Source organism: Perognathus longimembris, chromosome 12 (genome assembly GCF_023159225.1).
Source record: "Perognathus longimembris pacificus isolate PPM17 chromosome 12, ASM2315922v1, whole genome shotgun sequence".
Taxonomy (NCBI): Eukaryota; Metazoa; Chordata; class Mammalia; order Rodentia; family Heteromyidae; genus Perognathus; species Perognathus longimembris.
The window spans coordinates 52,637,965-52,664,427 of record NC_063172.1 but is presented as its reverse complement, the minus strand read 5'-3'; the positions used below and the strand labels follow the sequence as shown (position 1 = coordinate 52,664,427).

Genomic DNA, 26,463 nt, shown 5'->3' with positions numbered 1-26,463 from the left:
TTTTAGTCACAAAAAAACTATCTAGTTTATTTTCTCAATTCACTTAATTGTCAGTATCCTTAGGTTGTAGATAGTACATTTATGTGCTCAAGATATGTATGTGCTTTGCTCAAGACTCGTACATAACACTTTACCTCCACCTCTGACTGTTTTGTAGGCTAATTGGCAAAAAGTCTATTGGACTTGTCTTCCTAGGCTGATTTTGAAATACAATTCTCAGATCTCAGCCTCCTAAGTCACTAGGATAATAGGTATTAGCCACTAGTGTTGGTTTAAAGTACTAAAATTCATTGTCTGAATTTTAAGAATACTCGTATTATTTCATTTTTTAAAGAATTGCTCAAAGCTGCTGGGAATATGGCCTAGTGGTAAAGTGCTCAACTAGTATACATGAAGCCCTGGGTTTGATTCCTCAGCACCACATATATAGAAAAGGCTGGAAGTGGTGTTGTGGCTCAAGTGGTAGAATGCTAGCCTGGAGCAAAAGAAGCCAGGAACAGTGCTCAGACCCTGAGTTCAAGGCCCAGGACTGGCAAAAAAAAAAATTGCTCAAATCTAATAAGGTATAAGTTTGCTTGAAATGTGTGCCTGGACTTTCAAGAGTCAATGCCAGTCTTCAAAATAGGTGCACATTTAGATGACAAACAGAATGTGTACTCATTGCAATCAAAATGTCACGTGAGTCTTGTGTATTTGAAATCTTATTACCTAAAAGATAGTTTGTTTTAAATGAAGGATGCATCTTGCATATCAAACCTACCTACTACCCTTTTGAAGCTGAGCACTGAATAATAATGTTTGATGCCAAAATAATACGTGGGCAAAAGAAATGAGAACCACTCAAATTTCTCTTCTTTTAATAATTGGTACATTTTGCTCATTATTTCTTTCTTCAAAAGAAGACAGAAGATATAATTCCATAAGCTTACAGCAAATACAGAAAATATTAATGTATCTACTTCCCTTATGATTAGGGACCAAAGTCATTTAGGGAAAATGAGCAGGATAAATTGAGAAAAATCAGGCCTGCTAAATGCAATTCTGAAATATGGTACTTAGAAGCATAGATGTGCCATCTATGTTCTAAAGACATGCAACAGGATGCATGCCTTCCTAAAAGATGCATTTCTCATTCCACAAATTAACGAATGTTTGGCAGAATTCAGGCCTTCCTGAGAGAAATGCTCCCCCCAAATATAAGAAACTTCCTACCCATAATGTAGACAACAGGATGCTTTCCTGATCTGAAAAATAAGCAGCCTGGTTCTGGTGGTTCACCCCTGTAATCCTAGCTACTCAGGAAACTGACATCTGACTATCGTGATTTGAAGCCAGCCTGAGCAGAAAATTCCCCATGCAATTCTTATCTCCAATCAACTGCTCAAAAACAGGATGTGATGCTATAGCTCAATTGGTAGAATAGTATCCTTCATACAAAGAGGCTCAGGGACAGTGAAGAGGTCCTGAGTTCAAGCCCTACAAACCACCAAAAAGAACAATGTGATACCATCTGTTTAATGGCAGGATGCATTCTTACCTGGAAGAAATGTCCAAAACATATATACAATACCCAGGGTACCAAAATCAATTACAGTGACATCAGGGGTAAAACCCTGGGGAAGAAAGACAAAAGAAAATGGCATAATTTCACATGGTATGTTGAACATAACAACAACAGTGATAAACCACTTATTTCCATAATTTGGAGTTCATTTCACTTAGCATAGTCTTAAGTGTTCATACGGACATAGCTGTTGAGATACTGTGATCTTTTGCTAGGACTATCCTAGACATAAACTAGTTATTACCAATGAGGGAAATCATAGAGCCTATGTTTCTTTATGTCTGGTTCATGGAACTAGGGAAGGGAAGGGAAACATCAAAGTGGAGAGACAAAGGGTAAAAGGCAAAGCAATGCAATAGCAATACTTACTATATGTTGAAACCATCTTAACAACTGGGGATGGGAAGGGATTTCTGGAGGGGGGAAAGTGGGAGAAAAATGAGGGAGGAGGTAACAAGTTTGATAAGAAACGTACTCACTGCCTTACATATGAAACTAACCCCTCTGTACATCACTTTAATAATAAATAAATCAATTAATTTAAAAAAAGAAATGTCCGAACACCCAGAAACTCAGAAGGTGTAATACCAGGAGTGATTAAAGCAAATTTCAAAACACCTATCTTTGCATAATTTTCAAGTCAGACCCCTGCCTTTACCATATGAACACCCCTGATGCCAAAGAGTTATGAGTCTCTCCCTGTCTTTCCTAGAGAGCACAGACTCTCTCTTAAGAGTGTGCCCTTTCATTTCTGCTTGTCTGTTTGTCTGCTTTTTCTCTGCTTCCTTGTTTGCTTACTCAATAAAGCTCTGTCAAGTTTTCTTACCATCATAAATTGTCCAGAAATACTTATTCTGTGATTGAAGTCAAGGACCCCAGTGAAGAGTCCCGACTTTTATAGGAAACTTCAAGAATATTCACCTGTATCTGGTGACAATTTGCTAAATATTTAGATTTTTTTGTTAACCCAGGTAAGATACTGTACCCACTATCACTAAGTACAGGAAGTTTTGATTTAGAAAGTGATATGGAGGTTTCAAGAGAAATTCAAGCCTACAGAACTTTCAAGTATATAACAATAACAAAGAGTATGTCCTTTTTCTTCATCTCTTGAAGTTTCAGCTTGATTAAACATAGTGAAGGACCATTAATGTCATAAGACATTTTTAGAAACATTTTTATTTTACCAAGAGGTACCAGCTCTTTCCAGATGACTATGAATCCCAAGAACTAATGAAGATGTATTTTATTTCTCTTATGAAAGCTGTTCTAAGGCTTTGACGGATAGAACAAAACTTTAGGTGTTAATTATAACAGAAAAATCTGGTTTAATGTATTAATAATTTGGTTAATCTGGTTTATGAATCTTTTAGAAAGCAAATCACTACTTGTCTAGTTATCTAGCTTCGAAAAACATTTGCCAGGAAAATGAGGGCAGAACCTTAATAAGAACAAAACAACATAATATGGCTTATAACTTTAAAAGCTACATGTTAGAATATGTATGGACAGTTACAATATCAACTGTTATTTTGTGAAGCATTGAATAATGCATACATGAATAACTAAAGGAGAGAGTCAAGAAAAATTAAATAGATTAACGATAGTGAACTCTACCTTAAGCCACACACTTGGGAATGTTTTGACTCCTAAGATAAAATAGAAATGCATATTTATGACCTTATTAAATACTCCCACACAATAATCTGAATATATCAAATATTTAACACTATTATTAAACAGTTATTGTGAAACTTCATTAATGTTAAATTAATGATTGCATGATTACATATTCAAATAATATTTAATTAAATGTTAGCTTGAATATTAATGCATATCAAATATGTTTAGTAAATGGATCACAGCTGCAGCAGTTATGACCTCAGAGTAAGCAACCTAGCCACATATATTCCACAACATGTTTTGTAAAGGGGAAAACATATAACAACTGTGTTGAAGAAACAGGTACACATATGTAAGTATATGCAAATACAATGTAAGAAGACTGGATATCTAAAGAACTTTATATGAATTTTAATGAACACATCACACATTGAAAATGAAATTCAAGTTACCCAAATAATAAATATTCTAGAAAAATGCTAGACCTTACTTTGACAATTAATTAATTAATTAAAAATTAATTACGGGGCTGAGGATATGGCCTAGTGGCAAGAGTGCATGTCTCATATACATGCGGCCCTGGGTTCAATTCCTCAGCACCACATATGCAGAAAATGGCCAGAAGTGGCGCTGTGGCTCAGGTGGCAGAGTGCTAGCCTTGAGCAAGAAGAAGCCAGGGACAGTGCTCAGGCCCTGAGTCCAAGCCCCAGGACTGGCCAAAAAATAAAAAATAAATAAATTAGATTGAACCAAATTAAACTCTGGGCTAGGTAGGCGCCAACTGGTTATATATTTCTAGTATCACAAAATCTAACTCAATAACTGAGAATTATCAAACTAATGAATGTAAAAATCAAGTGCACAACAGAAACAATCTGTATGTCCATTAACTGGAGACTAGTTATTTCTGCCTATATGTGTATATTATAATTACACCTATAAATCTAGAAGTAAACATGTTGGGATGGACAGTTCATAAGTGGGTACAAATGAATTAACTGAAATATATAATAGACCCTATGGAGAGCTCAAATTGTATACTCTTTTAGAAAGACTAGGAATCGCCCCGCCCCCCCCCACCAAAAAAATATGGGTAAATCCAAGAGTGTGTTGAGGAAAAAGGAAGAGGAGTAGATGAAAAAAGGGGGAAGATGAAGAGAATGGAGTCAAGAATTCATGGTATATTACCACAAAATTAAGAAAAGGGAAGGATTAGTCAAAGGGGTGAGAAGATTGGACGGGTGTGACACAGATCAAGATGCGTTCTATTCCTAAACTGCTTTGTTATATGGCATCTCCTTTGTACAATCACTTGAATACAATAAAAATATGATCTTAATTTTAAAATGGCTTAAAGAAACAATGGTCCTAGTGGCTCACACCTGTAATCTTAGATATTCAGGAGGCTGAGATCTGAGGCTTGTGGTTCAAAGCCTGCCCAGTAGTAAAGTCTGTAAGACATTTGTCCCCAATTAATCTCTTTCTCTCTCTCTCTCTCTCTCTCTCTCTCTCTCACACACACACACACACACACACACACACACACACACACACACACACACACACACACACCTGAAAGTAGAACCCTGGTTCATGTGGTAGAGTGCTTGCCTTGAGCAAAAAAGCCCAAGGTACACCATCTAGTTCATGAGTTCAAGTCCTAGGATCAGCACCATCCCCCCGCCCCCCCCCCCCACACACGAGCACAAAAAAATTTTTTTTAAATATCAAAAGCAAAACAAGGAAAAGAAAATGGCTGGAGCCATGACTGAAGTGGTAGAACCTTTGCCTAGTAAATGAAAGGCCACAAGTATAAAGTCCAGTACATTCAAAAAAATATAAACTCCAAATATAAATTTAAACCCAAACAAAAAATAAAATCCCATTCATTCTCTAAGGAAAAATTAAGCAAATCAATGATAAGAAAATAAAAATAATAATCTTAGATTGGCTCTAACTGCCCTGTTTTGTGCCAAAAGAAAACAAAGTAACATATTTACAATACTCATAGAAAGAAAATATGAGCAAAGAAATTTTCTTTAAAGTACAAAAGTCATGACCAACTGCTATGAATGTATAGAAAAATCCATAAAATGTTTTAGTGGGGACTTCTTGAGCAATCTGCTAGCAAATAAGATTCAGTAAAACAACTTGAGAGGGACAGTCTAGACAGGCCAGAAAGAAGCAATCATCAGTACAAATTGTACCTGCCATTAACCAAAGGAAACAATGGCTAAAAGGATGGAGCATGCTCTTAAGGATTTGCAGCCTCAGACAACAAAGACAGAGGTTACAATAAAACAAATGGGCTGGAGCATGGTAAAATAACCTTTTAATATTACTAAAAACATTTTGCTCTGAATTGAATCATGTCAAGAATCAGGTTGGTGACCCCAGCTTTTTTTCTGTTTACATTTGCCTGCATTTTTCCCCTGAATTTTTATTTTAATGTTTTTGTTATTTTTTTAATGTTTCCTAGCAAGATGAGTTCACTGCAGACAAAAATAAAATACAACAGTATAATTATTCCAAAGAATTATCTCATTCAAAAGAAGCTACAATGTCATGGTAAAGATGGGACCAAGTGAGTCTTTGGAAGCAAAGAGCCAAAATGTCTATTTTGGTGGGATCATAATGTGACTCAAAATTCCGTATTTCCTGTAGCAGAAGGCAGCCTGGATATCCTAAAAGCCCTTTCCTTTAAAAGTAAAGTGAAATGAAGAAAAAAAATTAAATGGAGTTTTCATTTTTTTTAAATTGTAGCTCTTGATTCTGAAACAACTCCATGCACTATGTTCCCTACAAAGAGGAGTGTATTGCAGGTATGAGTTAATTGACATGGCATATACATTGAAATAATAAGAAGTTAAAAGAATTCTGGCACACTTAATAAAAATTATACAAATTGGAATTTTAAAAGACAAACCACATTAATGTTCACTTACTATTTCACAACACTATGACCATGCATTTCTCATTTCTAGGAGATTAGAATATTGTATGAAGTTATATGTTGTATATAATATTCTATAAATCTTAATAGAAAAATCATTTAAGACTAACCTTAAAGTTTATATGATTTTAAAAACATTCAATGTACACTATTAACCATTCTTAAACATGTCATATTTATTCCCTTTATTTACTTGATAAATAACTGGAATAAATTCTAATAATTAAAATAAACCTTGGTAATTTTTCCTTCCTACACTATAAACTTAGTAAAGGCAATTTTTTTTTAAGATCCACCTTAAGAAAGCAGTTTAATTTGGTATTTAAATGACACAGGGAGAAGGTGATCATCTGTAAGCCAGGGAGAGATGCCTGAGAAAGAACCAACCATGCCAAACCTTGAACTTGAGCATCAACCCTTAAGCACTATGTGGTCAATTATGTTGGATAGAGACATGCTCCCACTGCCCAACTATCCTCCAGCACTGCTCTAATGAGGAAACTCCAACACACAGTGTCTCACTAGACATGGAATAAGTTTTCTACGTTTCATATACAAAAGAATAGGAACTTAAAGGGATTCCTTGTAAACATTGCAAAGTAAATTAAATTTCAAGAAACAGGATCCTGGAGATGAATAGTTTGTCCTCAAGAGCCTTTTCTGACTGCCTAATGCAGTGACCCTGCTATCTTCTGCAGTACCATCACATTCCATGCTTACATTTAATATAGACATAAATAATGGTGTGTTCTCTCCTTTAGATACACACATGTTCATATATATATCACTTCCTTGTCATAGAGAAATTTAAGAGTTGATTCCTGCTTTCCAGAATGCCTGATTGAATAAAAACAAATAATGTTCATTTACTTAATTATTGTTGCTAGACTCTTCTAGAGGAAAACAATAAGAGAACATGAACACAAAGAACTAAAACAACAAGAAGAACTTAGAATGAACTTCCCCCCTCAAATTAATTTTCTAGATGAAATGTTAAAAAAAAAAAAACCCAGGAAGCTACCCATTGCAAAGAAGTTAGAAGATGTGTCTTACTTACTAAGTGGGAGGAAGTGGGTTTATGAGGAAAAAGGTGAGATAGAAAACTAGAGATGACCTATGTGTATTAGGGGGATATTTGCTGAGGGAAACAAAGGACAGGGGCATGCAAGACTGGTCTGTGATGAAATTCGGGTTTCACTCTGGATTTTTTCTTTTTTGGATGCCAGTCCTGGGACTTGAACTCAGGGCGTAGGCAGTATTCCAGACTTTTTGTTCTCAAGAATAATGCTCAACCATTTGACCTAAAGCTCTACTTCCACTCTTTTGATGATTAATTGGAATAATAATCTTGAGGACTTTTCTGCGCAGGTTGTCTTTGAACCTCAGATCTCAGCCTCCTGAGTAGCAAGGATTATAGGTTAGCACACTACCTCTTGAGTGAGCCACAGTTCTACTTCCTGTTCTTTTTTTTTTTCTTGTGGTTAGAGATAGGAATTTCATGGACTTTCCTGCCTGGGCTGGCTTTGAACCTTTACCCTCTGATCTCAGCCTCCCCACTACTTAGGATTATAGGTGTGAGCCACTGGTAGGATGGCATTCTAGTATTTTAACCTTTAAAACAGGAAAGGGGCAAAAAAAAAAAGACTTCAGTCTTCTTGCTGATTCCATTTGGATGGAGCACTGTACATTTATTTTTTTATTGCTGAAAAGAATATCTGCATGTAACAGACACAATCATTTACTTAATTGATGTTCTGAAGGCCAGCTATATCAACTCATAAACTGAACAAAAAACCCTTTGTACAACTGCTTAAAGATAATTTAAAAATAACACAGTGTAAATCTGAGGAACAAGTTAAATCATATTAGAAGTAGAATATGGACAGAATATAATATAAACAATAAATACCTTTTATTGATGTAGCATGTGAATTATGGATGCATTTTAACATTCCACATGTGGAAATCCAGTTCTCCCAACAGAATTTGTTAAAGAGATCATCTGTCTCTGATGTATATTTGGGACTGCTTTATCAGTAGCCTATTATCTGTAAGTATGTGGATGTATTTCTGACTGTTCTTATTCACCTTAGGATTTTTATTTCTGCAGTACCATGCTGCTTTTGTTATTATGGCTTTGTCATATAATTTTGAATTCTAATATTGTGATAATTCCATTTTTTCTTTTAATTCCTCTGACTATTTGGGAAGGAAGATTTATGGAGAGTAGAAGGATAGAAGGAATGGGTAAAAAAAGGAGTAAATATTGTTGAAGTTCTTTATACACATGCTAATATACAGAGCAAAAACTACAAATTGCTCAAAAAGTGAGAGGAAATGTTCTTGGATTAGCAGAATCAGTATCATGAAAGCATTCATACTGCCAAAGGCAATCTACAAAATTAGTGTAACATCCACCCAAAGTCTACTGTCATTGTCATAGAAATATAAATGACAGTTTAAAAAAACTATATGGAAGAAAAAGAAAAGGCTTTGAATAGCCAAACGAATTAAGAGAAAAAATGGAAGTATCACAATGTCAGAATTCAAAACTCTACTAGAAAGCCACAGAACTACCTTATAATGAAAAAATAGTTAAAATTATTCAAAGCGAGAAACACATAAAGCAGAGACTGGGAAGGTTTCAGCTCAAGTCCACACTGAGGTCCCTGCCTCCAAGACCATCTAGGTTATATATGTCACCCCAGATAATAGATGACACTCTTTACTTCTCCCTAGTGGGAAGCGCTCTTGCCAGTCCCTTTGCTAACAATAAACTTTTCCTTGTTTTTTTTTTTTTGTGCCTAGATGTCTGCATGTTTTCTGGCAATGTCTAATATATTCTAACGATGATTCTTACAATGTGGCTTTGTATGCTAGAACTGAATAACTCAGCCCATGGAATTGAGAATGGTGGGAGGTAGATCTCCCTTTTGGAGTAGGAATAAACTATGGAAGTAAGATGCAAGGAAGAATACGAACAAGGCTGGAAATATCAGGGACTTCATGTGTAGCACAGATGATCATAGACACAGCTTTTAATTTCATTTGTTTAATTAATTGATTAATTAATTTTCTCAGTCATGGGGCTGGGGTTCAGGACCTCCATGCTATCCCTGATCTCTTTCACTCAAGGCCAGTGCTCTACCACTTTGAGTTACAACTCCACTTCCATTGTTTTTTCTGGTGGTTAAATGGAGATAAGAATCCTGTGGATTTTCCTGCCTGGTATGGCTTTGCATCACAGTTTTCCAATCTCAGCCTAAGTATCTAGGTTACAGGCATGAGCCACCAATACCTGCCCACAGTTCTCTTCTTTACTCTGTTGACTGAGAGACCCAACATGCAGTAAAACTGAGCAGCAAATAGTCAGAAAGTTGTATTGTTTTGTAAAACTAGTTTCCAGTAAAATATACTAGAGATCTTTGGATATATGGCTGATTCTATGTATATGATAGAACACATTCTCAATGAAATTGTAGCATATCTAGAAAAGAAGAAAGTTCTCAAAGGACAAGAAAACCTCAGAACACATTTTAATGGGAAGTAAGTGGACACAAGACTTGTCTAAAATAATCTGCATTTCCAAAGCCTGAGTCAATATTGAAATATAATACAAAGGTAGCAATGCATTACTAAACTGATACTGATGGGAGTCACATTGATACTATGCAGGTTTTATATTATTTGTTGAAAATTGTGCTCTACCTCTGTAAGTTTCCTCCAAGAGAATTTAAATCCCAGTCTACTGATAATTGTTTGGAAAGCAGCAGCAAATTCTAATAGATCAAGAGACATATGAAAAAGTGCTCTACATCACTGGCCATAAAAGAAATGCAAATCAAAACAACATTGAGATTCCATCTCACCCCAGTAAGAACGTCATATATCAAGAAAACGAACAATAACAATTGTTGGAGGGGATTTGGCCAAAAGGGAGCCCTACTTCATTGTTGGTGGGAATGTAAACTGGTTCAGCCACTCTGGCAAGCAGTATGGAGATTCCTCAGAAGGCTAAATGTAGAACTCCCCTATGACCCAGCAACCCCACTTTTGGGTATTTATCCAAATAACCACAAACAAAATCACAGTAAAGCCACCAGCACAACAATGTTCATTGCAGCGCAATTTGTCATAGCGAGAATCTGGAAACAACCCAGTTGCCCCTCCGTAGACCAATGGATCAGGAAAATGTGGTACATATACACAATGGAATTTTATGCCTCTATCAGAAAGAATGACATTGCCCCATTTGTAAGGAAATGGAAGGACTTGGAAAAAATTATACTAAGTGAAGTGAGCCAGACCCAAAGAAACATGGACTCTATGGTCTCCCTTATTGGGAATAATTAGCACAGGTTTAGGGAAGTCACAGCAGAGGATCACAAGAGCCCAATAGCTATACCATTATGATCACATAAGATGATGCTAAGTGAAATGAACTCCATTTTATGGAAATGATTGTTATATCACAGTTGTAACTACTTTCAACATCCCTTGAGTATCTGTAGTTTCCACTATTGATGATGTTCTTGTATCACCTTCTTGTGATTGTATCTACACTATCTCTGTAATCTTATCTGAGTATATTGGAAACCATGTATACTGGTATTAGAATTAGGAAATTGAAAGGGAATACCAAAATTGAGAGACAAAGGGTAAAATAAGAGAAACAACAACAAAAGCAATACCTGGAAAACTGTTTGGTGTAAGTGAACTGAACACCTCAGGGGGGGGAAAGGGGGAGGGGGGAGGGGGGTATGAGGAACAAGGTAACAAACAGTACAAGAAATGTATCCAATGCCTAACGTATGAAACTGTAACCTCTCTGTACATCACTTTTATAATAAAAACTTTTTAAAAAAAGAATCTTTTGGTTAGGACTTATTGCCTGTCCAGTGCTGTGGGTGATATTTGCCTTTAGTGCTCTCTTCTCCTTCAGTCAAGTGGTTGGCTGTGGTTATTATGGGTGTGGTGCTGCAAGGTGCCAGCCTGTATGGTTATATCAGGTGTAAAGTGGGCAGCAGGAAGAACTTAACTAGCATGGCTACCTTGTATCTTGGAAAGTAGTTTTTAAGACAAAATATTGATCAGACTTCCTGAATAGAGAAAAAAGCTTCTGTGATCTGTTGTATTGAGGAAGAACTGAAGAGATTGTTGTAGACTGAATAGTTTAGAGCTAAACCATATTGCAAAGTGGAGATAGGGCTTTGTTTTTCCACTTGAGAAGTTCATTTAAAATTTTTTTTGTTTTCATATTAAGTTTCTATTTGCTTTCTACTGAGTTGGGTTAGGAAGTATGGTGTCACTAAAAACCTTGTCAGAATTTTCTGTGATATATATATACGTATATATATATATGCACATTATCTTATAATGGCTATATCTCAGATTTATATATGTAACAGAAATCTTTGCATTTTGATGTGTAGAACATAGGAGGATGTTCTTAGTCTGTCTCAAAGCTGTGTGTTTATATACTATCATTGTAGATTATTCTCATCAATAATTTTGATTTCATGCTAAGAATGAGCACTTTGTGAATCAAAAAATATTTGTTAATTTTTAATATATACTTAATGATAAAATTTCTTGTCTGAGACATGCTAGCAAGTGAAAACCAAATGGGGCCAGTAGTGTTAATTTATTTTTTTAAGGTTTTTGTTTTGTTTTGAGGTAGGGTTGACCATTCAATCCAAGCTGGACTCAAACTCATGGCTTCCCAAGTGCTAGAATTACAGGTACATCCCACCACACCACCACATCCAGCTAAAAGTGTGTTTCTACTTTAATTTTGTAAAAAGCAACTTACTAAAGATCCAATAAATGGAAATGGAATCCTCCTAACTATGTTTACGGATGCCCAGAGATTGCTGCTGTCCCTTTATTTTGTAGGATAGCCATGTTTTACTTCAAGCTGGCTGGAAGCTCTTCAGTGGTCTTTAGGCTAAGCAAGTCTCTTAACATTGAAAGGTAGAGTTCTGATGTTATAAAGAGTCACTTAAATACTTGGGGTAATAAATACTTTAAAAATATTTTATTTTAATAATATTCTTTTCTTGATGTAATAGGGGATGTTTATAAGTCATACATTTGTTTTAATGATATTTCTTAAAACAAAGCAATATGTGTAACTAAACCGATCTGCAAATTATTGTAGGCATCTGTAAATTCTGTTATAGGTACTGTAAACTTTCTTGGAGTCTTTTTTTTTTTTTTTTGGCCAGTCCTGGGGCTTGGACTCAGGGCCTGAGCACTGTCCCTGGCTTCCTTTTGCTCAAGGCTAGCACTCTGCCACTTGAGCCACAGCGCCACTTCTGGCCGTTTTCTGTATATGTGGTGCTGGGGAATCGAACCCAGGGCCTCATGGATACGAGGCAAGCACTCTTGCCACTAGGCCATATCCCCAGCCCTCTTGGAGTCTTTTAATTAACAGATTATGTTATTATTGCATTTGTATATTGTTAAAATACTTTTAGAGACATTTGTTTGAGTGTCTTTATTAGAGTTGTAGGTTGGAACTTTATATTTGTATAAAATCCACTGTTTCCGGGGGGGGGGGGGGGGAAGAACAAAATGTGTGGTCCTAGATCATTATAATTACATGAAGGAAACCATAAATTTTACTAACTATAATAATTTCAGAAAATGCAGTAATACCACATGCTCTCTTAAATACACTGCTGGACAATTTAATGTGCTTGATTAAGAGTTGAGTGTAAATGAACTGCTCAGGAATGAGAAATTACATTAACAGTATAGACAAAATGGCAACACTTGAATGCAATATGAAGAGAACTAATGCTAAAAGACTCTGGAACTAAAGGATATATTGCAAAATGTGTATATGTGTAAAATGATTGAATATTCAAAAAGATGAGATTCAATATGGCATCCCCAAATATATCTATTCATGGTTATTTTTAATGCACTATGTGAAATTATTTTTTTCCTTCATTTTTCTTCCCTATGGTTTAGCCTGGGTATTGTATATACCCTATTGGTACCCTGGGTATTGTATATACATTTATCTGAATTGGAGAAGGGAAGGGGAACATCAAAATGGTGAGACAAGGGAAAAAGGACGAACAAATGCAACAGCGACACTTATAAGACAATTTGTTGTAAATTAGCTGTACAACTTGGGGGGGAGTAAAATGAGGGAGAAGGTAACAAGTTTGACAAGAAATATACTCAATACTTTATGTATGTAACTGTAACCCCTCTGTAAATCACCTTGACAATAAAATTAAATTAAAAAAGAAAAGAAACCTCATTCTTTTGGTATATGGATTATTTAAAGTGATAATTTGGGAAAATTATATAAACAGAAGAAACTGAGAATAGCTTAGAATAATTTTCATCTATTAAAGAAAGCTCTATTTGTAAGAGTCTCTGTATGTATGGATCCTAAACCAAAGGGAACACATCAATGGAGAAAGCCTAAATTTTCATCTTCCTGTCAAATCTGGCTCTTCTTCCTGTTGCTGTTCTTGGCCAAATCCCCACTACCCATCTTTTGTCAGCACTTTTTTCTTCTTGTTTTCAAGACAAGGCTGAAATCAATATCACTTCTTGAAAATCTATTCCTGAAATATATTTACTTTTTTCTTAGGGTTACATGAAGTATGGATGTTACTTCTTCATTTTTAATACAACATTTATTTACTATTGCTCATACATCTTGATCTCTTGGCTGATTCAGAGTGGGCTCCAATAAACAGTAAATCTGTTTTAGGTTTGAGCAGCCTAGGTGACGTTAGGTGGCCTAGCTTGTTCTCTATGCAGAAGTCAGATGTCCCTCTCATTCTTCATAGTCTAGCAAGCAAGACTACAAATGTTCCCTTTGTGGAGGAGACTGAGGCTGGAGAACTAATGGGGAAACCACACAGGATCTTCCTTAGTGTAGGTTTTATAGTTTTTTGTTTTGTTTTGGTTTTTTTTCCAGAGCTGAGGACCAAACTTGGGGCCTTGTGCTCACCAGGCAGGTGCTCTTCCACTGAGCTAAGTCCCCAGCCCCGTAGTGTAGGTTTTGAGTGAAATACTAACATTTCTGCTTGAGCTGGTTGAAGCAGGCCCCATGGTCAAACCGGAGGCCTACCAACAGTGAGACCCCAATGGTGTGTATGGAGGGAGGAATGACAGATTCAGTGGAACAAATTTCTTTATTTCCCATAGGTGACTATGATATAGGCCTATAGACTCTACTAACACCAACACTGACTCCTATATTCTCCTTTTTACCCTCTAGAATCCAAAAGGTTGTACAAGGGGGTTACTATTTATTATGTCCATCTAAATACTGTTTATATATTAATATTTTTACTATTAATATTTTTTTCTTTATCTGGTTGTAGTTACATGCTCTGAACCAGATAAGAATTGATCAAAGGAAGAGAATTTTTTTCTTTATACTTTTGGTAAAAGAAAATATTCAGAAGTGTCATAATTTAAGTAAGATTTGGAGGATAGAAAGGGAGCTAGATAGTGGAAGTTAATCACATAATAGGCTATGTGATAAGAATAGGAAACTCACATTCTTGAATGTATGTGAAAACCTTAATGTGAATCTCATTACATCTCCCACTTGCCATCTGTTTTCACTCCCAACCAATCAGAACCAATAATGACTTCTCTTTATAGATGGTCTTCCTTTCCCAGCATGTTCCATGTCTCCTGGACTCCTGTCCTATTCAACTGTAGGCAGTGTAGGCTAAGTGTAAAAAATGATGCTTTCTCTCTCCAAATTTTCAGTACAAAATGATAGTTCTTTACTGTGGTCTACTGGTAAACACTACAATTGATGTGTAGCTCTGTGGCTATAGAGAAACCTTTCCTAGGGCTTGGTCCTTTGCTTATGCTGTCATCTATAATGGCCAAATGGACCTTTCTTTTTCAGACATCCATAAAATGCAATAATCTTATTTTAACATTTTCAAAAGAAATATAAGCATATATTATAAAAACATATTATGTGTGAGAATAACAATGGCAAATAAATCCTTGTTGATAAAATGTTGCTCTTCTCAGGCTGAGAATGTGGTCTAGTGGTAGAGTGCTTGCCAAGCGTACATAAAGCACTGGATTTGCTTCCTCAGCAATTCATATACAGAAAAAACCAGAAGTGGCACTGCATCTCAAGTGGTAGAATGCTAGCCTTGAGCAAAAAGAAACCAGGGACAGTGCTCAGGCCCTGAGTCCTAAGCCTCAGGACTGGCACAAAAAAAAAAAGAAAGAAAGAAAGAAAAAAGAAAAAAGAAAAAAGGAAAGAAAAAGAAGAAGGGAAAACTTTGCTTTTCTCATTTACCTTGTTATTTTAAATTTAATATCAGTGCAGGAATAACAAAAGTATAAGCAGCTTTCAATATTTTTGGTTCCATCATCCACCTATCTTATCAATTTCTTCTGATGCTTTTATCTTTAGTCACAGTCTTATTACTTTTCCTTCTGTAGTAAAAGCAACTTGTCTGCAGTTCTGTCTTAAGTTCTTCAAATGTAGGACCACAATTTCCTGCATTTCTATGCAATCATTAAAGTTGATATATGTTGATTGACTCCATAAAAATCAGATCTGAGAAAACATTGAAAAGCATTTACTCATACCCTGAACCCTTACTTTCATTAAATTATAATGAGGAGCTTCCTGGTTCCTATATTCTTAATTTTGTCACAATGACAAGAATGATACTTAAAAGGATTTTAATAATGTTTTTAAAAAAGTTCAGGAAATTTGTATAGCATAAAGGGCCAATTAATAACTTTAAATGACACTCTTAGTTATTACATACTTTCATAAAATAAATATAAGACCATATATATTTACCTCATCAGAAATACTGTGGCTAATGGAGAGGTGCTTACTTTTGTTTCCTGTAACTTTTCTTTTTCTTTTTTTTGGCCAGTCCTGGGCCTTGGACTCAAGGCCTGAGCACTGTCCCTGGCTTCTTCCCGCTCAAGGCTAGCACTCTGCCACTTGAGCCACAGCGCCTTTTCTGGCCGTTTTTTGTATATGTGGTGCTGGGGAATCGAACCTAGGGCCTCGTGTATCCGAGGCAGGCACTCTTGCCACTAGGCTATATCCCCAGCCCCCTGTAACTTTTCTTGATTTAATTGATAAATTGAAAGAAACTACTATTTTCGTTGCTTACTTTTTTCTCTCATCTTTCTCTCATTCTTTCTCACAGTCCTTTTTTATTTCGTGGAGAGATTTTTTATTTAGGAGACATTGCTATTTCTCTAGAACATTTATATAATTGAAACAAAACTAAAAGGGAACAGTTTATTTAACAAATAAGCAATCATAACAGCTTCAGCGTTTAAGTATGAATCAATATGCAAAGTTTGTATATCTAAAAGTCCTTGTTTATGATTTACAATAAATTCAATCACAGGGTGTTCTGAAGATATTTCCATTTCAATTAGGCAGATCTCATTATCATACTTTTAGAGAGGCATAAAATACACTTCAAGGTCACAGTACACAGAAAGAGGTGATATGAAAAACCAATAGAAAAAAATTCTCTATAATTTAAGGAGGATGCTCGATTTAACAGGCACCATCTTGCCACATGTTGGATAATAGGGTATTGGATTTAAGTGGTGCCATCTTGTCTTCATGGGGGAGGCAAGGGAGTCCCACCTCCCAGCTGATGGGCGTGCCTGAATTCTTAGAGGTGGGGCAGGGACTTGGAAATAGGTTACTGGACCTGCCAGTTTTGAATGGTGAAATCTCATGCTCCCTGTGTCCCTGACCCCCTGACCTGACTCTAGTTAGGTGCAGACCAACTCAGATACCATTATGCCATGACACATTTCTCCATGTTCATGTCCTGTCTCCTGTCTCCTGGATCTTCTGTGGTCACCATGGGATTATACTGCAGCTCTGCATTGTAGCTGACTGGTTTGTCAGCATTGTTTTTCTGCTTTTTCTTTCCTCTCTGGTGCTCATGGCTCAGTTTTCTGATATAGTCCATCTGCATTTGCTAGCCTTATAATAAAGACTCCCAATTAGACGTCTCAAAATGTAGCTTCTCTGTTTTCTCACCATATAACTATTTGACTACTTTTCTTTTGGATATCTTATCTCAACAATGAGAAAAATATCACATTCTTCCTTTAAATTCTAGAAAAACAATTTTTCTTAATGTTAATACTGATGAAATATTTTCTATGGTCAAGAGTTTTTAAATGTGCTAATTAACAAAATAACATAAAATTACATTGATGGAAAGTTAGTTTAAACAGATCATGATTAAGATTCTTCCGTATTATTCAGTAACACAACAGGATAATATCAGAAATAGTTTGAATTTTCTTGGTACATGAGGAGTGTAACTTTGAAAAACACACTAGAAAAGATCTGTAGAACACACAAGCCTCTAGGTATAATACAAGTACCTATTTATACACGTATAGCATGATATTTGATTATATGACATTACACATCATTGTTCAATGGTATTTTTGAATTTGATTTTATGAATGTACCTTCTATATTATCTCATTTTTCAATTATATCAAAAGCCTTGATATTAAATTTATTCAATTTAGACAAAGATTTATTTCATTTAATGAATCACCTAAGATTTCAAAAATATGTACAATGCTTCTGTGCATGAGCATGTTGCTATAACTTAATAGGTCCATAGACATTTACTGAGCACAAACAGCAGTGGACTCTAGTTTTACTAGATTAACTCATTCAAGTAATGAACATATTTCTAGTTTAGTTACTCTCTGAAATACCTTTATCAAAATTAAGTATTTGTAATTTGCATTACTTTGCATATCATAAAGCCTGCAAAAATATCTTATGCATGCTTAGTATCTACTTAATGGGGAGGTAGATAAACATTGAAATGCACAATATTTAGGAGCTATAGATTAAATCAGTGTTTTATTTAGCTGCTCTTGGGACCTTTTTCTTACAAAAAACGAGGAGAAAGGTAAATATAGTTGTTTTGCAGAATCTCCAAACATTTGCTTTTGTGACAAATTACAAAAGAAAATGTTCATTGATATTAAATCATGTAAAACTCAATGAATTAAATGTTTTTTTGTTTAATTAATTAAAATTTCACACACATAGTGGAACATATGCTGAACCTTTTTGATAAATTCAGAATAAGGTGCAATATCCTTTAAATAGAAGTTATTTTTTTTCCAAACAATGTTGTTAGTGCTGATAGTTTATAGGCTTATAGTAAGACAGGACACTAAGAAAGGACGAGAAAAACTGTTTCCTCTTCCACCAGGACCGCCAACATGGGCCGCGTTCGCACCAAGACCGTGAAAAAGGCGGTGCGGGTCATCATAGAGAAGTACTACACGCGGCTGGGCAACGACTTCCACACAAATAAGCGCGTGTGCGAAGAGATCGCCATCATCCCTAGCAAGAAGCTGCGCAACAAGATCGCCGGGTATGTCACCCACCTGATGAAGCGGATTCAGAGAGGCCCGGTGAGGGGCATCTCCATCAAGCTGCAAGAGGAGGAGAGAGAAAGGAGGGATAACTACGTCCCGGAGATCTCAGCCCTGGATCAGGAGATCATTGAAGTTGATCCTGACACTAAGGAAATGCTGAATTTTTTGGACTTCGGCAGCCTCTCCAACCTGCAGGTCACTCAGCCCACCGTGGGGATGAATTTCACCGTGGGGAGCTGTTTAACCTACTGTGCTGTAATATTTTCAATAAACTGGGGCACCAACAACAAAAAAAAAAGAAAAAAAGAAAGGACGAGAAAAAAGGAAAGAAGAGGGAGAGAGAGAATTTACCAGAAAAAAAAAGGAAAATAGAAGTTAGTTATCAAATAAACAGACTATTTCTTGGGAGCACTTCTGAATGTCAGCATTAACCCTGACATCAAAAAGCTTTGATATAGCCACTGTGCCCTACCCAGTGGATAATGCTAAAGACAAACCCCAACCAACATATTTTTCTTAGACCCAAAAGGGGACTTTGGTCACCTTGGCAAATTGCCATGCCCAAGCCTAGAGAGACAGTCAAACACAAGGAATTTGGCCAAATTCAGGTCATCTGAAATAGTTATCACTACAGTCAGTAACTTGTAGAATTTTTTTTTATGTAAATTGCTGTGGCAGAATGTGCTGCCACTTAAACTATTCTAGTCTCTAGTGTTGGAAGCCCTCCCCCAGCTCCCTTTCATAGACTGTACTCTATCCAGTTCCAATTGTGAAGAGACAAAACTCCCTCCAAGCACTGATTGCTCATACCAGTAATCCTAGCTAGTTAGGAGGCTGAGATCTGACTTGGTTCAAAGCCAGCCAGAGTAGTAGAGTCCTGTAGATTCTAATCCCCAATGTAAACACCAAAAGTCCAGAAGTGGAGACTAGCTCAAGTAGTAGAGTGCTAGCCTTGAGCAAAAAAACTCAGGGAGAGCCCAGGTCCTGAGTTCAAGCCTCAGGACTAGTAAAAATATGAAACAAAAAAATTACAAGGCAAACAACTCTCTCTGTTTTTGAAAAAGAAAAGTAGACAACTACTATTTTTGCAGCATGCTAACAGTATTCTGAAAAGGATATTCCCCTTCAGCCTAATTGCCAGAACCCTATCTAACCAGGAAAGCTGATTCATCTCTGCCCTTCATGTTACATCAAAAGATGGAAAAGGGAGTAAGGAACAGTGCTTGGGAAGGTCACAGTCTCTGTCACTGGGAATAAAATCAATCATAAGATTATAGAAAATGTCCATGCTCCTATACTGTACTAATTCATAAATAGGGTTCCTATACAATGTCAGAACATTCTAAACAACAAAAAGACATAAAAATATGAGCTCTACTTAAACATGCCTTATGTAAAACCAGAAATAAATAAACAACAGTGAGGAACACACACACATAAATGTAAACGTGCATGTACATAAACATACACGTACACGCATATGCACATAACTATACTAGAAAGGACAGAAACTCTAAAACCCATAGTTTCAGTAAATTTTCAGCATTTCAGCTCTAGCTAGAGCAACAGAAACTCTCACATTACAAGCTGATATCTCAATTATGATTTTCACATACATAATGTTTGATAATTGAAAATATTGTATGGTGTATTAAAGGAACATAGAAGCAAATTTATCAGAAAGAAAACAAAGTCAGCTGAGATAAAACAACCATGAAAACTAACCATTAATATCCAGGAAGGGGGTAATATTAAAACTCCAGAGACTGAATAAGATAATCATCAATTCTAGACTTGCTTCTGTCATATAGTAATCCTTTAGCATTAGAAATAATGAGACAGAGAGAAAAAGAGACAGAGTGAGAGAAACAGACAGACTGAATGAATGACTAAATTATGGATGAAAGAATAGATGAATAGACGGGAAATGAATTTTAGGAGAGAAGATATGTAGGTAGATGATAGTTTACTAGCTAACTAGATAGATGAGAGATAGATAGATAGACAGAAACATAAATAGATACATAGATAAATACATCGATACATAGTTATTATATGATATAATAAAGATTTTGAAATTAAAATAAAATAAATTGAAAAACATAAATTGACAATAAATAAATATTTTGTGTTCTAAGAGAAAATCATATAACATGAGAGAACAAATATGTAATGTATACTGATCTAATAGTATTAGAATAGCAGGCAATAAATATTAAGCCATTTTATGAACACAAATTTGATTACTTAGGTGTAGAGGATTGATTGTTAAAGACAAAAATCTAAATGAAAGCTGGAGGCAGGTGGCTCACACCTATAATCTTATATGTTTAGGAGGCTGAGATCTGAGGATCCTTGTTCAAAACCACCTGAGCAGGAAAGTATATGAAACTTTTATCTACTATTAACCACTAAAACGAAAAACAGGAACAGTTAGAAGTAGAGCTGTAGCTCAGTGACAGAGCACTAGCTCTGAGCTAAGGAGCTCAGGGGCAGTACTCAGGCCCTGAATTCAAGCTATGGTGCCAACAACAAAACAAAAGAACCAAAAACAAAGAAAAAAAAAACTCTACCAACGACACAAATTAACAGATATTCTAAATAGAACTCTATTTAAGAAAAAAATTAGGTTCCAATTCTACACATGAGATAAAACAAAAAATTACTTTTTTTTCTGAACTTAACTTGACTCACTCATGATGTACTCCATTGTAACCATTTTCCTACAAATAACATGTTCTAATTTTTCTTTATGGCTGTCAAATATTCCATAGAATATGCATACCACTTTTTTTTAATCCATTTTCATTTTTTTCTCCTGCCTTAAAGCTCTTACTAGAAATTCTAATGCAATGTTTTAATAAAAGTAGGGAAAGTCAACTTCCTCATTTTCTCATTTTAGATGAAATGATTTTATTTTTGATCCTCCATTTAATGTGACATTTTCTACAGTTGTTTTTAAAACTATGGCTTTTATTTACTTAAATCTCTTCTATTACTAGTTTCTTTACAGTTTTATCATCAGGATATTGAATTTTCCAAAGGCCTTGTCTGCATTGATTTAGAGGATCATGTAATTTTAATGTTTGGCATGTTACAGAGATTCAGCTAGCCTTGAATCATCAAGGTGGCACAAACTTCATCATATTATGTGGTATTTTCAATATGCTGTTAGATTTCATTGCAGAATTTTAATGAGAAAATTTTCATCATTGTCTTTTAAAAAGATGGTTCATAATTCCTTCTGTTTTTGTTGTTGTGTATGGCCATAGAACTGCTTCCAAGAATGGGTTCGGTATCCTTCCTTCATTTTGTGTTTCATGAAAGTGTTTGAAGATTACCCTTTCAAGATCTGGCAGACTTTTAGCCATAATATGGTGCTGGGCAGGACCAGGTTTTAGTTAATTAAATTAGATTGTATTATTCGTTTTAAGAAATGTATCCTATGAATACAAGTTGTTAATATAGTCAGAAACTGTACAGTGGCAGAAAAAAACCCTTCTGCTCTATGTATTTTTCTCTAGTGCTTTTTTAAAAAACCTCTAGAGCTATTTTAAGAAGTCTTCTAAATAAGAAAAAAATATTCACTTGTGCTGTTTTCAGAAGAGCTAAGAAAGTCTAAGTGAATGATGGCTTTTTTTATCCATTGTTTCTTATGTGGCCATGTAGCCTCTGAGGACCTGCTATACTATCATGGCAATTCTTTCTTGTCTTTAGAATGAGGGCACCCTTATTTTTTTTAGTATATATGATGGTGCATTTCGTTTGACTTATGCTTTGCAGTTACTACACAATTGTTGAACTTTATGGTAAACACAACAGTCTAGCTTACTTCTAGCTTAGGCAATATGATCCTCTTCTTATGGAAGCATTACCTCTCAATTCCAGTTCTTTCCTCATTTTTCCATCCAGAGAATATGTCTGATCCATGTTGGTTTAGTGGGAAAATGGTAATAAGATGCCCTAGAAGGTTATCTCAGTGGCAAGCATCATTAGAGGAGCATCCAAGCATGACATATGAGATATTATATCATATGCAATAAATATGTTATTGAAAATTGCAACAATGCCTCTGATACACTAAACCATGTGAGTTCCTTAATCCATACTTCTAAATATGATATGATTCACTATTAATTTTGTAAATGCATAATTTCCTATAATTGCTTATAGTATTATATCTGTCAGTTATCAGCATTTACTCAATAGTTTCATGAGACAATGACTGAATTGCAAAATAGCTCTGTATTGAGTCAGTGATCGCTGAGACAAACTACCTGAGTAGGAGGAACCTAAGAGAAGAGATATTAACTTCATCATAATTTCAGTCCTTATTGGTGGGGAATTGGGGGCAGAGTGGAGAAGCCCCTATTATGATGGCTAGGAAGCAGAGAGAAAGCTTAAACTGGCAGGCTGCATTATCATGCTTTCTTTTTTCTCCTCCATTTTCCTTTTTAGGTCTCTAGGATATGGGATGGTGCACCCACATTCAGGATGGATCTTGACACCTAGCAAATTTTCTCTGTATAAACCTCACAGAGGGGCTGGGGATATAGCCTAGTGGCAAGAGTGCCTGCCTCGGATACACGAGGCCCTAGGTTCGATTCCCCAGCACCACATATACAGAAAACGGCCAGAAGCGGCGCTGTGGCTCAAGTGGCAGAGTGCTAGCCTTGAGCAAAAAGAAGCCAGGGACAGTGCTCAGGCCCTGAGTCCAAGCCCCAGGACTGGCAAAAAACAAAAACAAAAACAAAACCTCACAGATATATCCAAAAATGTGCCCAAGATAAGACTTCCAAACATCCCCAGGAGTATGCAGTGTTCTAAACATTCCAGAGCTACTCTACAATGCAAACCCAAATCTACTCTGTGTCTCAAGGCAAATTCCTAGCTTCGGACCTCTAGGGAACAGGTCTAGAAAAACAGCAGTGGTATGTGATAAAAGCAAGACTCAAACCAAACAGGCCATCAATCCCAAGACACTCAGTAGAACCACTGTGATGAAAGAATCCTGGATTGTACCTTAGGTGGCTGACTAATTAATTCATAGATAGTTATTTTGCTCTGAAAAAAGTCTATGTAAGAATGTATGTGCAAAATAAACACAGTTAAATATAATTAGCAATAAGGACAATTAAAAACTCCAGGCTTCTTTAGTTACCACTGCCTGTTCATTTTTAGAAAGTGTCTGAAACCTTTAGACTTTATGCAGATGCCATAGAAACTATTGTTTTTTGTTAAAAATGGTGGGACAAAGGGTGAACTAACTCATCAGTGATATTCATGTGACACTGTGTGGCAATGAACTATACAACTAGGGGGAGAAGGGAGTTGGGAGGGAAAAAAAAAACTAGGAGAAAATTAGGGATAGATGACACTGTTCAAAAAGAAATGTACTCATTACCTGACTTATGTAACTGTAAGACCTCTATATGTCACCTTTATATTTTTAAATGCAATGAAAAGAAAGCCACTGTGTATTTGAATAGAAAATAAGACCTTCCTGTATTGTTGATAAACATGAGAATTATGAAACATTAAAATGGAAAGTGATACAGCTTTTAGTTCTTCAGTAAATGCCACTATTCTTACAGTGTTTGTTGGCATAGCAATGGATCTTCAGAAAGATTTAGGAATGATACCAAAAGCCAACATATTTTTAATGACACTTTCCATTTCATACATGCTTCATAATCCTTTCCTTTAATCATGTTTTCCAGGGAAGTTGTTATTCCATTTAACCATGGAACCCCAAAGCACTGGGTGCTGATTTGAATTTGGTACATTGTATCTCATGCTTTCCCTCAGGGGGGGAAAAAAAAAAAAACAGGCAGATCTATATCTGTGATGCTGTCTGAATGTTTCTAAGTGGTAGTAACACAGGCCACAAGAGCATATGTGGAGGATCTTTCATCATGTTGCAATGACACTCAACATCACTGCACACAGCTGAGCAGTGATTAGCTCATAAGTCACACAACATCGTTGGGATTTATGGTGTTTTATGGAACTCTATTCTCACAAGATGACAGGGCTTAACAGTTCCTTGTTTTAGGTCTTCTTTTCTCTTCAACACCCAGAATCGACACTTGCTAAGCTGACTGATTCATGTATATAAGTATTTATCATTCTTTCCAGATACTCATCCATCTGTTATGTTCCAGATATCCTGAAAATACTGAGGAGAGAGCTGCACAGAAGCATCACTGTTTTCTTTTCTAAGATTATAGGATTCAAGAGCTCATAAAGCCATTACTTTAATCCATCTCTTTCAAAAGCCATACAGATCCCTGCTACTCTGGCCTGAAAATTGGCATACTTATTAAAGGATACTTCTGCAATGCAATCATAACAGCTTTAGGGAAATTAATTCACAGTGTTTTTGGAAGATCCACCAAAAATAGAGTTATTTGAAATTCTTCCATTCTGGGGGAATTTATTTCATATGTCTTGTTTCTACTTTTTTCAAAGTTCATGTGTATATTTCTTTGAATCTAAGATTTAATTTTAATGATAGCATATTTTCATTAAATTTTTATTTTATTTCTATGGAAAACTGTAATGATATTTCTCTCTTTATCTCCTTCCTTCCATCTTTCTTTCTTAGAATCAAACTCAAGATGTTACATGTGGTAAAGAAAACCTCAGCCCTTCAAAATCTTGTAAAACATGTCTGTAACTCTTTCTGAAACTTCCATCACATATAACTTTCCCTTTAAAGAAATAAGTTGAATGTATTTAGGTTATCTTTTTTGTAATGCTTCGATGTCTATGTTCATACTCGTTTTTGCCCTGAATTTACCTATACTACAATTATATTTTGTCATTAAACACTACCACAAAATCTTGTATTCCATACACTTTTCCAAAGGACATTGAGATCTCTCGCTCTCTCTATCTCTTTCTCTCTGAGGTTAACACAGTGAAAGTGTACATGTCTTTCATAAAACTTAACACTCCCTTTATCTACAGTCATTTGAATGTGTTCTATTTTCTCTCTGTGAAGGAAAAACTATGATATTCCTTTAATTTTTTTTTATCAAGCTTTGGATTACATGCAAATCATTACAAATGGTCAGTTTTTCACATAAAGATGATATATTTATAATGTTGATTGTATGCACAAATAAAAGAAGCATATTTATGATCACCATGTATGCAAATGTAATTTTTGTTCAGTTTTTACAAATTTCAATCAAATAGTAAGACTTTGGAATGTAGTACAATGTCATGACACAATTTCCCAATTTTCTTGAGAATTCTTCAATCTACTTGAGCTATTTTCTGTATTTATATGTATGCATTTAGCAACATATTATTCCATATAAGACACAAAAGAGGCATCAAACAAGTTTCCCCCTTGTAACTTTCCCAAAACTATACCATCTACTACCCATTAACAAACTCACACCACCTTGCTTTTCACCAGAAAACATTAATGTTCTCAATTTTTATAGTTATGTCACTTGAAGTATGTTACATAAATTTATACACAGTGTGAAATCTTTCTGATAGACTTTTCACTCATCACCATTCTCTTGAGATTTGTCCATTTCCTGTGAGTTTCAGCCATTCATTCTTTATTACTGACTAGTGGTACACAGTGTGGAGAAATTAAGGTTTCTCTAAGTTATCAGTCACTGAAAAACATCTAAGATATTTCCAGTTTGTGGACATTACTAGTAAGCTATTCACCAAGAACATTTGTGTGCGGTTTTTGTGTGACCATAGCTTTGTATTTCTCTAGGATAAATTTCAAAGACAGTAATTTTTACATTTCATAGCCCATATATTTATCTTTTCTTGTTTTGTTGAATGGTTTTATTATTTTACATTACTATCAGCAATATGAGAAATATGGCTTTAATACATTTCCATCAGCATTTGAATTTGTCATCAC

General features: G+C 35.5%; 2 protein-coding genes across 2 annotated transcripts in view; one reads left to right on the top strand and one right to left on the bottom strand.

Annotated features, from left to right (window-relative positions):
• Sntg1 (syntrophin gamma 1) overlaps nucleotides 1-26,463 on the bottom strand; it is a 739,717-nt gene that overhangs the window by 409,299 nt on the left and 303,955 nt on the right. The window lies entirely within an intron of this gene.
• LOC125360627 (40S ribosomal protein S17-like) lies at nucleotides 18,382-23,075 on the top strand. Its single transcript, XM_048358664.1, has 2 exons — nucleotides 18,382-18,818; nucleotides 23,022-23,075. Exons 1-2 carry the CDS (start codon nucleotides 18,405-18,407, stop codon nucleotides 23,073-23,075), a joined length of 468 nt encoding a protein of 155 aa, XP_048214621.1. The 5' UTR covers nucleotides 18,382-18,404.